At 45.6% G+C, this 18,934-nt stretch overlaps 1 protein-coding gene across 5 annotated transcripts in view; it reads right to left on the bottom strand.

The window, feature by feature from the left end:
- The window catches only part of ARHGAP6 (Rho GTPase activating protein 6), a 455,537-nt gene that overhangs the window by 239,462 nt on the left and 197,141 nt on the right, over positions 1-18,934 (bottom strand). Inside the window, exon 1 of one of the 5 annotated variants that reach the window (XM_081809181.1) lies at positions 3,868-4,155. The exons of the other annotated variants lie outside the window; for them this stretch is intronic. Within the exon in view, the coding sequence (XP_081665307.1) occupies positions 3,868-3,912 (45 nt within the window). The 5' untranslated portion in view covers positions 3,913-4,155. Of the gene's footprint in view, positions 1-3,867; positions 4,156-18,934 lie in introns of those variants that run through there. 5 annotated transcript variants of the gene reach the window in all.

Genomic DNA, 18,934 nt, shown 5'->3' with positions numbered 1-18,934 from the left:
TGACCCATTACTCTGCCCCCAGGGTTTGAGCCTCTCTCTGAGCCTCTGTGTCGGCCTGTCTCTGAAGTTCTGTATGTCCCCTGAATAGTATACATAATACTCACAACATTTACCATGTTTCCTCTTTTCAGATCTTCTTGTTACACAGTAATTGTCCCCTCTTCCTAAAAGCATGCGTGAAAATCACACACCCCAGTGGGTCTCAAGTGGGAGCAATTTTGCCCCCCAGGGGACATCCGGCAATGTCTGGAGATATTTTTGGTTGTCACAGCTGGTGAGAAGGGGCGCTACTGGCATCTAATGTGTAGAGCCCAGGGATGCCGCGCGGGACGGCCCCACCACAAAAAATTATCCTGCCCCAAACGTTCATGTTGCTGAGGTTAAGAAACCCTGAGAAAGACATAGAGACATGGCACTGAACTCAATAGATACCTTAACGTTTGGGTTTTGTCTATACCTGTCCAATTAAAGGGCTATTTGGCCATGCGATTCAACAGTGTGGATGGTCACATTAAGTCACTGAAGGGACAATATGTGATTGTTGGTTTATTATGGTGACAGAACAGGGAGGGGGAAGGACAGCTCGGCTCACCCATCTCAATTGTCTAAAAGAGTCAGACGAGCTGTGCGAAATCAGGGCACTTGGAGAGAGTCACCAGCTACACCTGTGCCACCTCGAACTCCACTGCTCTAGGCTTGGGTTTCCTCGGCCACAAAATAGAAAACCTGTCTAACCCACTAGCTGGATTTGACACACACTGTGTCCAAATGCTTCGCAGCTTGTATAACGGTAATAAGGAGGGGCTTATTCTGACCTGCCGTTTCTCTAAAAGTGTTGCCAGGCACTCACTGATTCACGTGCATCATCCTCGACTGTCATACTCCAGCATCTCTGTAGCGCATCCAAACGAAGACCGGCTGGTTCACTGTCCTAAGTATCTCTCAGATCCCCTAACTGCTCTCCACCTCCGGTCCAGCTGCCATCCTAGGTAGGTCATTCTACTCTCCTCTCTCACTGGCCCCACTACCAGGATGCACTCTGGCTCCTGCTCACCCTCAGCTCCATCCTGGGCTCCAAGCAGATGTTCCAAAATGCAAATCTGACCAAGTCACCAAAAGGCGTCAAGGACGACACACAGCTGGAAGGATGGAGTCACCAGAAACCGAACTTGGGAAAACCGTGGGAGGAAAGGTTGGGAGGAGAACATTAGCTGCTACAGAACATTTTTGTTCTGATGATAAAAACAAGAAGATGGTGGTGCTATACTTTGGAAAAGTGTCACGTTATACAAATGGAGGATGCTCTTGTCTGTGTGAGTGTTTGTGTTTCTCTCCCGGTGACCATTATAAAAAGATGAGCGAAGTGTTCGTGGCAATTCTTAACATTTTCACTATTCAATCGTCCCTTTAGAAAACTGACCAAATAGCTGGCACACGGCAGGCCCTCAACAAATGTTTGACGAATGAATAAAATGTGAGCCACTGATTTCTTACGGGCAGTCTCGCCTGGGACAAATGAAAAAGCACCGAAGGAAGAACATTAAATACTTGCCCCCTGGATTATATCTCAGGGTACGCAAGAGGTACTGAGAACACATGAAGGGTATTTCTTTTCCAGGAAGACACAGACTAAAAAAGCCCCCAAGACCCCAGGACAATACACAGTGGGGCAGAACCATGTGGCGCAAAGGAAGTGACTATTCGTGCTAAAAGGCAAAACAAGCTTTTGGAATTACTTAAACCAGTATGGGGGAAGCGGACGAAGAGAGCAGTGTTAGAAGAGACGTTAAGCCATAGAGGGTTATGTTAATATGAAAAGCAATGGGTCACACTTCATAAAGAACATTCTTTTGACTTGGGACTGATACAGAGCTGCTGAATACTGCTGCTTTATCACCCTAAAGTATGCATGAGAAACTTCAGAGGACCCCGGGGGACTTCTTCCAACCTGAAAGCCAACAAATTCCCTCCGGAATCTTCTTTTTTATAGTCCTAAATCAGAAAACACGCATGTGGTGATCTGTGCTAGAATGAAAGGCTAGTTCATCAGCGAATCTTCAGAGCACAGGCGGAGATGTCAGCATTAGCCTGACTCTAAGTTTATGCTTTTAGCAGAATGAGACAGCTGAACGAAAATAGTTTTTAGATTGTTTGGGGATGCATTTGCATAACTGAGGCAATAATCATTCGTAGAATGAATAGATTTTTTTAAAATTAAGGAACCAGTTCTCCCCTTTCCTCCACCTTGTAAATGGCATAGAGACCTCAGATGGCAAATCAAAGGGCATCAGCACACCGTTCAAAATCTGGAAAAGGTGGCGGGGTAAGATGTCGACTGGGCATAATGAGCACAGGCTCCAGATGCTTCAGTGCAAAGAAACCTCTGCCAAAAAGGGGTTACCCTTAATACCACTTTAAAAGGAAAATCACCGCACGGCTAGTGTCTCCAAAAACGAGCATTAGTAACTTACTAGCGTCTCACTTGTCATTTCAAGGCAAGTAACTGGCAAAACTAGAGAAAGCCGTCATAAGGTTCCTAGAATGTTCACCCTGTAGGGACCCTGATGATTTTCTCATTCAGGCCCTCTTTTTTTCCCCCAACCCATCAACGTGAAAGGGCAGAGCCTCCAGGTTAGCCCAATGGCCCCCCAGCTGATCCAGGACCCACCCTGGCAACAAGAACCAGGACCTCTGTACCTACCACTCCTGTCCACCTCCACTCCTTTCTTTAAAAATATTTTTCTTAATGTGGAGAGTGCATTTTGGAGGACACGAATTCCAGACGGATAACTGTCAGCCTGATTATAAATACTGATGATTCTTAACTTTTTGCCTGCTTCTCTCCGATTTTAAAGTAGCATGTATAATCTCAGCAGTGAACATCGTGTCAAGGAAAACTCAGTAAAGTAGCAGATGGCCGGACGACTGCAATGGCCCATCTCAAAACACCACATCTTACAAGTGGAAAATAAATGCCCAAAGAGTGCAGTGAGCTAACGCAGCTGCCCGCCGGCTTCCTGCAGGAGGCATTCAGAACCTTCAGGAGTAGTCCTCGTTCCTCAGAAACATCTTCCTTTTCTCTCTCTCTCTCAAAAATAAACTTAAGCTAGAATCTGGATTTGGTCCGTCCGTCACTCACCTTGAAATCTTGACTCCTTTTTTAAAAGAGGAAAAGCCCGTGAGCTTTTAGTCTGTTGTGTCCTGCGGGGCCCGGCGCCAAAGCGCACGCAGTGCCTGGCACGCAGTAGGTCCCCAGTAAGTATCTGCGGAGTATTTGAGTCAATAGGGAGGAGAGAAGCCACTGGGAGAAGACCCCCTGGCGTCCTCTCGTGTTCATCAGATAACGTGCAACAGTCTGTCCTGCTACAAACTCTGAGCGAAATGCACACCCTCTTTTCCAGAAGCAAACCGGCTGCACCCCAAAGTGCCCTGCAGCATTTTCTCCGGAGAGTCCACTAGCCAGCCACACGCTCAGATCACGGAGCAGCCCTGCCTCCCGTCCAGTTCTATTCTCGTTCCTGCAGCATATCTGACCGAAGGCTGAATGGGCGAACTGGGCCCCAGGAGCCCCATTTCTCCGTCCTGGCCATCGAGGCGGCAGCAGGGTCCAGCCTCTGGCCCCGAACGCAGTGTCCACCGCGCGGGGTAAAGGAACGCGGGCTTCAGGGGTGGGGGCTCCCATTCTAAGGTGCAGCCAAGTTTCTAAGCAGGTGACACTGGGGAGTGACGCCCGCGACACCTTCCACCCCCCCCAACCCCCGACCGAGGACCTCTGGGGAGACGCGGATCCCATCAACCCCTCGCTGTCCCCTCCCAGGCCGGCCAAGTGGCGCCCCCTGTCGCCTCTGCGCGCGCCGGGACACTCACCGCGTAGTGCAGCTGCGGTTTCTCGCGGTATACCGGGTCCCCCATGTCGCCACCGAGAAGTGACGGGCCCCCGCGCACAGCCTGGGGTCGAGGCGCCTCTCCGAGGTCCCCCTATTTCACCGCCATCCCGGGCCAGCCCCCGGATGCAAGCCCCGTTCCCTGCGCCTGGAGCGCGCTGCAAAGCCCGCAGGCACCAGCGTCCCGCCGAGAAGCTGACAGGGACCGGGAGGAGGTGGCGGCAGCCGCGTAGAGGAAGGAGAAGGAGGTGGTGGTGGTGGAGGAGGAGGAGGAGGAGGAGGAGGAGGAGGAGGAGGAGAGGAGGGGGAGGAGGAGGAGGAGAGGAGGGGAGAGGCCGAGTCAGATGGGATGGGCGGGCGCTTAATTCCTTCCGCTCTTGGCGGCTCCTGTCAAGGCCGCCGCCGCCTGCTGTTGGGGGCTGCAGCGACCGAGCGCGCCCACGACAGGTGTCAGGGCGGCCGGCGCTCCTACCTCCTGCCACTCCACCCCTGCCAGGCCCGTGGGACCCGGGCTGCCAGGGCTGGGGCTGCTAAAGCCCTCAACACCAGCGAGAGGGCGAGCTTGGGTTTCCAAGAAAGAGCGACTTTGGCTAACTTTGAAAGGGGTGTGGGCCTGACGCTGGAAGGCGATTCGGAACCCGCTCCGGCGAGGGCGGAGTTTCGGTGTTTGGAAAGCCCTCCTTTGGGAGAGTCTCAATGGCGGGAACCCTAGGAGAGGGCAGGCCTGAGAGGGGCCAAGTAATGCAGCCTGGGGGGACTGCAGACGGGAGGAAGGCCGGGCTGGCTGCCGGCCTGACCGTGCCACTTTGGGTAAACTGAGTCCCAGAAGGCTTGCAGGACCTGGGCATGTCTGGGGAACCCCGCTGGAAGCGGGAGGCCTGGAGAATCTGCCAAAACGGCAGGACTGGTGTGGGTGCCAAGCTGGATCTGAGTTGGGGGTTGGGGGCAGGGCTCGAAGCACCGATTTCTGTGCCTTAGTTTTTAGGTGCACATCGGAAAAGGACACAGCAAGAATTTGGAAACAGAAGAAACACACACTCTTTGCAAATGCTGCCAGATGAACCAAATAATTTTTAGCACACACTGGAGGTTCACAACACCACTGAAAACTGGCCTCTGTTCTGCAATCCCTCGTGGAAGCGTGCACTTTTAAATACCCCAGAGGTGCCTCCCCGCGCCTGGCATCCTGTGATTTGTGTGCAGTTTCCCACGAGCTAAGTCCAGACAAAGGCAGGGTCTGGGGCCAGAGTGGAGACTCCAGACCCAGTGAAATCCATCAATCCAAGCCCAAGAGGGGTAGCTATCCAGTGGAAGGTGGGTTTATGGGTGGCTTGTCTCCATTCTTCAGGGTTCCCACGGTACTGGACGTGGCCAGTGGCCCTTCCCCTGCTCTGTGTAGGTGTACAGGGTGGGAAGAAGGGAAATAAGATGTGTCCCCCATGTTTGAGCCCTTAGAATTTAGTTGGATGAACCACCCAACTAATAATATTTTGAAAACAATGGCATCATAATTGTAAATATGGAAATTGTAAAAAAACTGGGAATCTGAAGCCAGGGGCCCAGGTATCCTGAGGAATCTACTTCTAGATAATCCCATGACCATTCATCTTTCTGGAAAACTCTAAGATTGTATCTGCTAAAGCTGATTACACGCTTGCCCTCTGATCCAGGATTTCCACTCCTAGATACGTAGAGAAATGGGTGCTAATGGCTTCCTCATGTACAAGGATATTTATAATCTTTAGGTAGAATCGCCGAAATGGAAACAATCCAGATGTCCATCAACAGCTCCGTGATGAACCAACGGTGGTCTGTCCATACAATGGGATATTACTCAGCAATGAAAGGAACAGAATACTGATGCACACAATGACATGGATTATTCTCACAAAAGTTGAGAGAAAGAAATCATACACAAAATAGGACACAATGTATGATTCTACTTATTTGTTCAGGAATTGAAATTCAAATGTTGAACTGAAATAGGCAATTGTGACCGACCTATGGCGACAGAAGCCAGAACAGGGACAAATAAACAAATGAAATAAATATAAACAAATAAATATCTACTACCAAGGTAGGGAGTTGGTATTGACTGGGAAGGGGGTACAAGGGAACCTTTTGGGGTGCTGGAAACGTTCTGTATCCTGATCGGTTCAACAGCTACCCAAGGACACCCATATGTAAAAATTCATTGAGCACTACAGTTCAGATTTCTGTAATTTACACCCTTCACTATGTGTATTTTATACTGCAATAACATAAAAATAAATTTAAAACCAGTCCCTTGCCCTGAACAGGAACTTACGACCAGCGTGCTGCCTGTCTTGAGAGAAAGTCGATGTTGTCCCCCTGCAGCCTGCGCTGCGTGGGTCTCCTTCCCCTCTGCTGCCTGGGGGACCAGAGCACGCCCGCTCACCTTGGAGGCCCTCTGTGCTCCCTCACACCTCCAGGCAGAGCTGGAAAAACGACGCGCTCAAGTCCCCTCTTCCCTTTCACTCTGCTCTGCTGCTGAAAGCAGCCATTCGAGCTATGTCAGCAAAGACCCGTAGGCTAAGGCAGAGGAGCAGCATAAGCTTCGCCGTACAGCATCTTTCAGAGAATGAAGCCAGGACCAACGTAGGGACCTTCGCTTCACCGTGGTCTGTTTAGAAAGCTGAACTCTCCAGCTTTAGGATTTCGTTCTCTGTCATAGCTGGCATTAAACCTCCAAAGCTAAAAATCCCTTTCCCTACAGAAACTGATTCATTATTAATATGCATAAACAATACAAGGTGGGTCCCTGGATTTAAAAGCCTTAACCGTGGGGCGTCCGGGTGGCTCAGTCGGTTAAGCTTCTGCCTTCAGCTCAGATCATGATCCCGGGGTTCTGGGATAGAGTCCTGCCCTGAGTCCAAGTCTGGCTCCCTGTTCAGCGGGGGGTCTGCTTCTCCCTCTCCCTCTGCCCCTCCCCCCCACTCATGCGCGTGTGCACTCTCTCTCTCTCAGATAAATAAGTAACATTTTTTAAAAAACACCTTGGGCGCCTGGGTGGCTCAGATGGTTAAGCGTCTGCTTTCGGCTCAGGTCATGATCCCAGGGTCCTGGGATGGAGTCCCGCATCGGGCTCCCTGCTCAGCAGGGAGCCTGCTTCTCCCTCTGCCTCTGCCTCTCTCTCTCTCTCTCCCTGTCTCTCATGAATAAATAAATAAAATCTTTAAAAAAAAAAAAAAAGAAAAAAACACCTTAACCACAGTGCTTTGATCATTGCCTCTGAGTAAGCCACCTCCGTGTTAAATTGGCTCACCTCACTTTCTGTTTGTGTGCTACCTTTGAAAAATGTGTTGTCACGAAACAGCATTATCCTAAGCCAAAAATAATCCGTCATTCCTGAACTGTGTGCTTACATTCTAGGAATGACTTCTGCCTGCTAGCATATTTCTTGCTAAATTGTCATTGCTAAGTCAGAGTTAAATTCTTAAGTGCAATAGAGCTGTTTTTCTGTGTTTGAAAGGTCCGGGGGGATAAGAGAAAGCATTTGAGAAAAGAAATGATCGATTCATGCTGCAAGACACTAAATTCACCTCAGAGTGAACCCTATGCCTTTCCAATTCTCAGTCCGCTCATTCAAGACTCAAGAAGGGACCTAGAAGATTGTGCAGAACTCTGAAAGTTCTATTAAATCTTAAACAATTTGAATTCCACCCATTATTTCTATTTGAACATATTTCAAGGCATATTTTCAACACCACTCTAATCAAGAAGTCTTATTTGCACATCTCTGTTCCTAAGTATCCTTCCCGTATTGTTCATTTATTCACTCGGTCACTCATTCAGTAAATATTTTTAAGTGCATACAATTTGCCGGTATTGTCCTAGGTCATTTAAGCTACATGTTAACATGGCAAGTGGTTTTGAAATTCAGGTTTTGTCTGTTGGGTGACCGCAGGAGATGACCCAGAGCACGTGAGACCTCCCCCAGAGAAGGCTGAAGTTCATCCCATTCGCTCGTTACGTGAAGAGCCTGCATGGCTAATGTTCTCTTTTGGTTAGTCACTTTTTCAAAAAATAATAAATTTCTCTGATGTTTATCATTTCCCCCAGAGAGGACTCAAAAATAATCTCTAGGAGTTCCTCTACCAGCATCACTTTTAAGAAAAAATGTGTCACCCTCAAAGTGGAATTTCCTCATCTTCCTGCCCCCCGAACGTTACAGCATTTTCAGGACTAAAGGTTGTCCTTGCCACCAGAACACTGAAATTAAAATCCTTGTTTGCATTTACTCTGCCTGCCTATAAGCTGAGTTGACATTTTCCACACTTAGTGCCAGCCCAGGGGTGATTACCTTCTCAGGAAAACTTTACACAAACCCATGGAAGCAGATTCAACTTCAGAGTTTAGGAGGAGCTAAGGGCCCATCTGAGCACTAAAACCTATTTAGGATAGGAGAGGATAAGGCCCTGCTTGGAGGCCCAGCCCTGCCACAGAGTAGCTCTGAGACCCTCTTGGGTGGGGACCCCTTCCCTAAGACCCAGTGCCTACACTCTTCCATCCAACTGTCTTGTCAATCCACCTGCTAGAGTATTTTTCAAATTTTGTAATAAAAAAATCGATAACATATAATGTGCAGCTTAATGAATTATTGCAAAACACACGTCCATCATCACCATCACTGAGGTCAACAAATAGAATACTACTGGTGTCTCAGAGAGCCCCAAGTCCCTCAGCTACATTGTAACACCCTCCCCCAATCCCACCGGCAGACACTGCCCTGTATTTGATGGGCTTGACTTCTTTGTTTCCCTTTTATAGCAGGATTTCTCAACCCCAGCACTGCTGACACTTGGGAACCAATAATTCTCCACCCCCCCACCAGCTTTATTGAGATATAATTAACATAAAACATTATTTAAGTTTAAAGTGTACGATATGGGGGCGCCTGGGTGGCTCAGTCGTCAAGCGTCTGCCTTCGGCTCAGGTCATGATCCCAGGGTCCTGGGATCGAGCCCCGCATCGGGCTCCCTGCTCCGCGGGAAGCCTGCTTCTCCCTCTCCCACTCCCCCTGCTTGTGTTCCCTCTCTCGCTGTGTTTCTCTCTCTCTGTCAAATAAATAAATAAAATCTTAAAAAAAAAATAAAGTGTATGATATGATAATCTGATACATGCCTATACTGTGAAATAATGACCACAATGAGGTGAGTTCATACTTCCATCACCTCACATAGTTACCGCATCTTGTGTGTGTGGTGAGAACATTTAAGACCTATTCTCTTAGAAATTTTCAAGTATACAATATAGTATTGTTAATTACAGTCACCATACCGTACACTAGATCCCCAGAATTTATTCATCTTATAACTGGAAGTTTGTACCATTTGACCATCATCTCCTCATTTCCTCCATCCCAGGCAACCACCATTCTACTCTCTGTTTCTATGAATTTGTTTGTCTTTTTTTTAGATTCCACATATAAATGAGATCATCAGTATTTGTCTTTCTCTGACTTATTTCATTTAGCATAATGCCCTCGAGGTCCATCCATGTTGTTGCCAATGGTAGGATTTCCTTTTGCTGTGGCCGAAATATGTGTATGTATACACACACACACACACACACACACGAGAGAGGGAGAGGGAGAGACAGAGACAGAGAGAGAAAGACGGAGAGAGAGACGGGGGCGGGGGGAGAGGTGGCTCATCTTTTTTATCCATTTATCTGCAGATAGATACTTAGGTTGTTTTCATATCTTGGCTGTTGTAAATAATACTACAATGAACATGGGAGGGCAGATACGTCTTTGAGATCCTAACTCCAATCCTTTTAGATATACACCCAGAAGTGGGATTGCTGGATCATACAGTAGTTCTATTTTTAATTTTTAATTTGTTAAGGAACCTCCATACCATTTTCCACAGGGGCTGCACCAATTTACATTCCTACCAACAGTGCGCTAGGGTTCCCTTTTCTCCACATCCTCGCCAACACTTGCTATCACTTGTCTCTTTGATAAAAGCCACCCTGACAGGTGAAGTGATATCTTCTTGTGGTTTTGATTTGCGTTTCCCTGATGGTGAGTGATGTTGACCACTTTTTCATGTGTCTGTTGGCCATCTGGATGTCTTCATTGGAAAGATGTCTATTCCGGTCCTTTGCCTGTTTTTAAATTGGATTATTTGGGTTTGTCTTGTTTTTGTTTTGCTATTGAGTTATTTCGCTATTAACTCTTCATCAGATACACGGTTTGCAGATATTTTCTCCCATTTCTTCTGCCTTTTCGTTTTCTTGATTGCTTCTTTTGCTGGGCAGAAGCTTTTCCCTTTGATGTCGTCCCACTTGTTTATTTTTGCTTTTGTTTCTCGTAGCTTTGGTATCATACTGACAATTCCTTACTGTGGAGGCTGTCCTACAGACTGTAGGCTGTTTAGCAGCATCCCCGGCCTCTACCCACTGGATGCCAGCATTACCTCCCTCCCCCAACTGTGACAACCAAAAATGTCTCCAGACATTGACAAATACCCCCTGTGGTGGGGAGCAAGATCACCCCTGTTTTGAGAACCATTGCTTTTTTTAGGAAGTTCAACATCCATAAATAGTAGACCTCAGCGTTGCTGGTTTTCTTACTTTATATAAATGATTCCTAAGAATGTTTTATTACATGTGGCTTCTTTTACTCAACATCATGTTTTTAAGGTTCTTCCATGTCGTATGTAGCCATAGTTTATTCATTCCCATTGCTGTCCAGTATTTCATTGAATGTGTTTACCACTGTTTATCTTTTCAATGGTGATGGACATTTGTGCCCTTTCCAGTTTGGGACTACTGAAAACCATACTGCTTGAACATCCTTACACATACCTCCTTGGGCACAAGCACATGCGTTTTTATAGGGTGCAGACCTAGAAACAGACTCGCTAGGTCATAGGTATGCATGTCTTTAACTTTACTGGACAATGCCCAATAATTTTCTGAACTGATTGTACCAATTCGAGTCTTTATTTACACTACAGTATAAATAGACTGAACATAGTTTATATAACGACTGAACATAGTTTAGAGTTGTCTCTCTCCTAGGTTTTCTCATGGGGCTACAAAGATAAAATTCAGGAAATCAAACTCTAGGATCAGGAAGGAGAGATGCGGAAGAAGCTTAAGATCTCCTTTGTCCCAAATCACATGTGTCCTTAAGTGAAGACATTACCAGCCCTGCTAGGGTCATGCCATTGCTGACTCCGTCCACACATACAGGTCAAAGCAATGGATACATCAGTTATGCCTTTGAGGGAAGACATTTTATTTTGCAGAAGTTCAGTATACTGGGGGGGACAGTATCTCAGCAACCCAACTGTAAACGGAAGTGCCACTGATGGAATTACCATTTTGTTCCATAGCCATAATTTCTCCCCTTCTTCTTAACTCTAACAGGTAGGTGTAGATGGGAGGGATCCATGGAAGAATAAGGGGTCTCATTCCTTTCTCCAGGTAAGCTAGAGAGAGACAACCCCCAGCCTGAAGACACACCTGGTCCCAAGACCAGTGAATGAGGAATTCCTGGGGGTGCTGGGAATGGTGCCTGGAGCTGTGGTGACATAGGACAGAGAAGAAAGAGAAGAATGCCCTGGCATCCCCTACTACTCTTGCCTTCAGCCTTGATTCCTACTACAAAGAATATCAAGAAGTTATACATGGTGACCAGCACTGGGTGTTACACGCAACTGATGAGTCATTGAACGTTACATCCCAAACTAATGATGTACTATGTACTGGCCAGCTGAATTTAAATTTAAAACATTAAAAAAAAAAAAAAAGAAGTTATACATCAGCCAGAACTGACGATGTGATGGTTTGTGAATGCAGGGGGAAAAAGACAAGGGAGGGAAGGTGAGGATAAAGTGACCATTAAAATAGGTTCAGCTTGATATCACTGGTTTGTCCTTTTCCTGCCATTTTGATATTTTCACTGAAAAACTGCTGCTACTCGATGTCAGGGAGCCAGGGAAAGTGCCCTTCGAAAGTATCCAGAGAGAGATGTTTCTAAAATAAATTTTCTATTCAAGGGTCAGTAGGCAAACAGAGGAGGCTGCAATCCCTCTGGTTATGGCTTCCCAAAAAAACAGTGTGAGAATCAGGAAACTGCTTTTCATTATATCCGTTATCAAATGTTAGTCTATTGCCTTTGCACAACCAATTATAACCTCCTCTCTTCCACGTGGTGCTGCAAGCATGGCAAGCCTGCAGAATGCTCATGACCACCCCAATGCTGCAGGTGCTGGGATTAGTATTTGAAGCAATAACAATTCCACTAATTATTGAGCACGTACGTCACTGGTCCTTTGTTCAACTAGATGCTTTGCGAATAGCAAATCTGGATCCTTGGAATAATAGTGTGAGGAAAGTATGATTATCCCCATTTTCTTCATGAGGGTGATTAACGTGCTTTGCACATCTGGTAAATGGCGGAGTTGAGATGTAAATGCAAGTTGGGTCCATATCTCTTTGCGGACCATTCCAGTACAGCAGAGACTCTCTTTGATAAGGCAGACTCATCTCTTAGATGACTGTGGGGCCTTCTTGTAAAATGGGGTCGGAGCCCACCAATGCCTCAGCCATATCACCTAGGACAGTAGCTCTTTTTCCCCCCAAAGGGACACTTGGCAATGTCTGGAGACATGTTTGGTTGTCACAAAATGTGTATGTGGGTGGGGGATGCTGCCAAACAGCCTACAATGTGCAGGATGCCCTCCCCGCAAACAAAGAACTATCCTGTCAAAAATGTCAAGAGTGCCAAGGTTGAGAAACCCTCCACAGCCATAAGAAATCCATTCTTTAATAATTTCCACTTAGTAGTGCAACCCACACCAACAACAACTTTTCTTTCAGTGGTGTGGGTAATGCTTCACCCAAGAAAACAAGGAGAAACATCCTCAGAACAGAAGAGTAGGGCGGAGCAATGGGACTTACACACAAGCGGGTCTCCAGGCAATACCGCATGTTGAAAGGCTAACAGGCAGGGTAAAAATTGGCCATTTGTGTGACCTAACAGACAGCTATGGAGTCCTTTGGAGCACTTGACTAGTCATGCAGTGAAACCACTGTTAAAACCTCAAAAACCCCTCATTTCAGAGGCTCAGCAATATTATGAATGATGGCACCTGGCATTACTCCGATGCCTGGAGCTTTCAAAGCAATTTCACAGGGAACAGTGTCCATCCCCCTCCTTAATCTATTTTGCGATTATGATTTTCTTTTTTCATAGGGAGCGGGACATATAAGGCAAATATTAAGAATCTATTGCCAGAAGTGTAATAAAATGTGGAGAATGAAACAGAGTGCCCTTCGCTTGCCAAGTCACCTCAACCTGTCTGTATCACATTAATCCACCAAATAGGGAGGATGGGCCAGCAAGTTCCTGAACTCCAAGAAATGCTTGAGCACCAACAGTTCAACAGGGCCTTCACTGCCTTGCTATGCAATGAGAGCCAACCAAAGAAAACAGTTCCAACCTTAATTTCTTGATTTGTTTTCTTTGGGACCATGCTTTATAAAAGTGGTTCTCAACTAGGGGCAAGGCAATTTTGTCCCTCAGGGCATATTTGGCAATGCTGGAGAGGTTTTTTTTGTGGGGGGAGCATGAAATGCTACTAGTATTTAATGGATAGATGCCAGGGATGCTGCTAAACATCCCACAATGAACGAGATACACCCCCCCCCACACACACACACCTGCTCCCACCCCGCCAACACACACATACACAGCAAAGAATGTTCTGGCCCTAAATACCAGTAGGGCCAAGGTTAAGGAAATCCTACTTTATAGATAAAATTGTTCTAGTCAAAATAATCCTAATACAGCAGAATCTAAGCATCAGACTAGGACATTTTCATTATTTCAATTTTAATTGCAATCCTTCTTCACGTTCGTAACACAACATATATGGACAGATACGACCTGGAGAGAGTGTAAGATTTCTTCTCCCTTTCAGCAGAACATAAGACAAGAGGAAAAGAGATCAGAAATAAATGGCCAATCAGTGTTTCTGAAAGTATGGTCTTTAGGACCACATACATTAAAATCACTTGGCAGGGGATACTTTAAAAAAAAAAAAAAAAAAGATTGTGATGACCTCCCCAAAACACAATGAATCAGAATCTCTTGGAGCACCACCTCGGGACTGACATTTTTAGCAACGTACAACAACACAGTTGGAAAACCATTGATGCCATGGTAGTAAGATGCAGAGACTAATGCCTAGAAAGGCCAAATGACTTGTTCAAGGTCATGCAGCTAGCATGAGACAACATCAGAACTCACCCTGCCCTCTGGATTGAATGTTAAAGGAAGGTAGAAAACATTCCTAACTCCATGACTAACAAGCCAGACTCAGATCCATTTGTAGTTATTAAAGAGTAAATGAATGTAACATTTGGCCCAGTGCAGTATTACCTGGAGCCTGCTAAGGGACTTGCTATATTTTTCCTGTGATTTTGTCAGGTTTTCTCCCCACTGTCTTTGTGACTAACGGTAAAAAGACTACTACACATGGCTTCTTTCAAAGCTCTTAGGATAACTGAGCTCCATTAAACTTTATTTTTCAAAACCATGGAATTCCTTTTTCTCACATGAAAATGTCAAAAAATGACAAATGTGTATAAATCACATAAATTATTCGTCCTTTTAGATTTTCCAAAGGGAAAATCCCTTCAGAGTCTATTGAAAAACCTTCCCACCTAGAAATAATCCCCTGTCCCCCATCTTAGCAAAATAAAGTTGCCAGCCACTATTTCCCTACGGTTGATGGGAAAGTCTGAGATTTGGAACAAAGGAAAGCTGGTTTGTACATCAAAACAGACAATGTGACAACTTCAAGGCTATCAGTTTGCATTTCTGTAACTCCCATTTTTACAGTGGAATGATCGAAAGAACAAAGAAAATTCAGTCTGTGAGAGCTGAAGAAGGCCACGGAGACAATGATGAATGATTTGAAGGGATGTCATGTGTAAGAAAGGAAAGCCTTGTCAGTTTTCTCCAGAAGGCTGGACAAGGATCAAGAGTGGAAATTATGAAGACTTGGATTTGGGCTCAACATAAGAAGAAACTTTCTACGTTTAACCTGGCAATTCCACTCCTAGGTATATAACAGAAAGGAAGTAAAACATACGTCCACACAAAAACTTGTACACTTACGTTCATAGCACCGTTATTTATAATAGCCTAAAATGGAAAACACTCAAATGTCCATCAACTGACTAAAAGATAAACAAAATGTGGTCTATCCATACAATGGAAGATTATTTGGCCATAAAAAGGCATGAAATACTGTTATATGATAAAACATGGATGAACCTTAAAAACATTATGCTAAGTGAAAGAAGCCAGTCACGAAAGACCACATATATTATAGGATTCCATTTATTAGAAATGTCGAGAACAGACAAATCCACAAAGACCAAAAGTAGATATGTGGTTGTCTAGGGCTGGGGAGATGAGAGGATGGGGAGTTGAAGGAGGTAATAGCTAAAAAGTACAGGGTTTCTTTTCAGGGTGATGAAAATGTTCTAAAAGTGATTGAGGGGATGGTTGCATAACTCTGGATATACTAAAATCCATTTAATTGTTCATTTTAAATGGCTGAATTGTACGAAATGTGAATCTGATCTCCATAAAGCTATTAGAAAGAGCACCTGGGTGGCTCAGTCAGTTAAGTGTCTGACTCTTGATTTTGGCTCAGATCATGATCTCAGGGTCATTGAGACCAAGCCCCGCATGAGGCTCCATGCTCAGCGGGGAGTCTGCTGCGCTCTCTCACTCTCTCTCTCTCTCTCTCTGCCCCTCCCCCAGCTTGCGCGCACTCTCAAATAAATAAATGAATCTTAAAAAAAAAGAAGGAGGGAGGGAGGGAAGGAGGGATGGAGGGGGCAGGGAGGGAAGGAAGGATGGAGGGAGGTCTTCATAATAAATCGAGTGGTGCCAGAGAAAGCAGGCAGCTAGCCTGGGACGTGGTGGTTTCCTCTTCCTGGCAATACTGAATAACCTGAGCCTGGATGACCATCAGCTGGAGAAGCTGTGCTATGTGGGAAGTTTCACTATTGGACCTGCAACTCTAAAATGTCAGAGTCAATGTTTTATCCCTTTCCTGTTTCCCTGACTACAACATGAGTGGCTCAAGGCTAAAGACTGGTTTCTATTAATTTATTCAGTCCATTCTTTCATCCATTCTTTCAATGCTAACTGAAGGCAAGGCCTTGTGCTACTTGTCTCAATAACATAGTTGCTTCTCTTGCCTTAGGCAGAGTTCCCCAGAAACAGACACTAAGATAAGAATTCATGTGCAAGTGATTTATTAAGGACATGTTCCCAGGAGAAATTGGTGTGGGGTAGCATAACAGGGTAAGAAAGGGGAGGAAGCCAAGTAACGGTGTGATTTCTGGCAAAGTCCCCGTCTCAGCCTGATCCTGGGCCGGGCGGGGTGGGGGGGGGAGTTCTGGAGTGTCAATTCCATCTCAGAGTTGTCCCATCTCAAACCAAAGGAACTGAGCTTTAACACTCTCACACCTGCCAGCCATGGGCTATGCGATGCCCCAGGGTGATATAAAGTCTCAGGCACTTCCTGCTCTTTGTGGGTACAGGGAAACTGCTCGAGAATCCCAAGGGAAGTCCTCTGAAGTTCACAGATGTTGGTCATTAGAAGCAAACCACAGAGAAGCTGGGGGATGGGTCAGGCACACAAAACTGATAACAGATCTGAGATATTCTGGGCACAGCACCAACAGCGAGTGGCCACTACACTTTCTGGTTGAAAACTTGTTAAGCCCTAAAGGCTGTTTATGACTCTGTTCCTATGTCCAGAGGTCCTGAGCAGGGTGGAAGCTTGTAGCCCCCAAAGTTTTTCCAGCAAGGTGAAGCATGAGCCGATCTTCCAAGGCTTGGCGCTCCAGCTTATCTTCTTCCTTGCTCATAAAGCACAAGCACCACAGGGAATTTCTCAGCAACTTCAGCATCCCCAATTGTCATTTCACCACTTACTAAGTGTGGGTAGATTCCCAAAGCTGCCAAGCCACGGAACCATCCATGACTGGGTTACTTTACTTACCAGATTATTTCCTTTCGCCAAATTATAGACCACCACAAATATATCTAAGATGTTGATTCCTAACAACACAGTTAAATGTTCCCTGTTTCATCAATCATTTTGTGACATCATTTGTTGATTACCATCTTTTCTGGGGGTGGGGATTATACTAGTGAGTGTGCGCGTGCACATGCAAGGGTGTGGGGGGGAGGGAGAAGTTACAACAGTGCCAGGCATATATATAAGCTCTATATCAATGTTCACTATTATCACACAGGTACAGAACTTTCTCAGGTTACATGGTGAGGTCTTTGTCCTCAAAACTGTTCTTCTGCTGGGGCGCCTGGGTGGCTCAGTTGGTTAAGCGTCTGCCTTCGGCTCAGGTCATGATCCCAGGGTCCTGGTAATCCCAGGGTCCTGGGATGGAGCCGAGTCAGGCTCCCTGCTCAGCAGGAGTCTGCTTCTCCCTCTGCCTGCCGCTCCCCCCGGCTGTGCTCGCTCTCTCTCTCTGTTAAATAAATAAATAAAATCTAAAAAAAAATTTGTTCTTCTGCCAAAGAACATGCAACAATTTTGCTTACCTATTTCAATTTTGAAAAACTGCTTCTATTTCGCCTTCCCCCCTGCTACTTCTTACCAGCACTTTCTTCTCCCATTTCCTCTGAGGTTACCACACAAGATGGGGTTAATGGTAGAACTCCTCAGTACCGAACAGAAAGAGAATAAATATTAGGTAGACTGAAAAACAAAGGGAGGGGGGTAGGGCAGAAACAAAATGAGCTCCCAGAAACTCTTAATGCATATTTTTGGCCGTGAGGAGACAGCCAGAGGGCTTTACTCCAGAGTTTGGTTTTGTTTGTATCTATGAAAGTGCACAAGGTGAAATTCCATAAATAGAGGAGCTTCTGGACCACTTTCTATTGCTAATATTTTCTTTTCCTCTGACGTCTGTCCCCAGCATCTCTGTTCATGGTGAGCACTTAATAAATGTGCGATGACTGATGTTAGGAAGTGTTACAGGGGCCCAAAGCATTCTAGCAGGAGCATAAAGCATTCCAGAAAAATCCCAGAAAATACCAAAGGTGAAAAATCATCACTCAACGAATTTACAAAAGCCTGAAGAGAAAGCACGTTGCACTTCAATGTTATTTGTTTGGATTGGTTTCGTTTGGTTTTGTTTTATTTGGTTTGGTTTGGTCTAGAAGAACAAATGAGGGGAGCTGTTTGTCTCCAATCTGGCACAGGAGTCAGTAAAAATGGTTTTTACATTTCTAAATGGTCGAAAGGAAAATCAAACGAAGTATAAGGTTTCGGGACACGTGCAAATTACAAAAATCTCCAATTTCAGGGGCACCTGGGTGGCTCAGTCGTTAAGCGTCTGCCTTCGGCTCAGGTCATGATCCCAGAGTCCTGGGATAGAGCCCCGCATCGGGCTCCCTGCTCAGCGGGAAGCCTGCTTCTCCCCCTTCTACTCCCCCTGCTTGTGTTCCCTCTCTCGCTGTGTCTCTCTGTGTCAAATAAATAAATAAAATCTTAAAAAAAAAAAAAAATCTCCAATTTCAGCATTCCTCATTAAGGTCTCATCAGAGCACAGTCACGCCCACTCACATACACATTTGTCTATGGCCGCTTTCAACGGCCTAATGTACCTGGCTTTCCACAGAAAATGTTCACTGACCTCTGATGTAGAAAACTAAAATAGAACTTGGTTTTGTTTGATTTTTTGTCCACTTTTGGCTTTCATTTTCTCCCTTCTGGAGTTTTACAAGCCCAAAGGAAAAAATGTATCTTCTCCATATTCCTTTCTGTTAACATCTCCATTCTTTTATTTCATTTATAGTCTTGAAGCAGACAGACAACTTGCCAAAGATAAACTGGCCCGTTTAGGTCAGGCAAACTTCCAAATTGGATTCTGCTGCTCCACGTATCTGAGCTTTTAGAGACACATCTCTGCTATTTCTAGAAGTCTCAGGTAAATGTATGTGGGATTCATTCGGTCTGTAG

The sequence above is a fragment of the Leptonychotes weddellii genome, chromosome X (genome assembly GCF_054177405.1).
Source record: "Leptonychotes weddellii isolate Sample4059 chromosome X, ASM5417740v2, whole genome shotgun sequence".
Classification (NCBI taxonomy): domain Eukaryota; kingdom Metazoa; phylum Chordata; class Mammalia; order Carnivora; family Phocidae; genus Leptonychotes; species Leptonychotes weddellii.
This window is presented reverse-complemented; position numbering and strand designations above follow the sequence as displayed.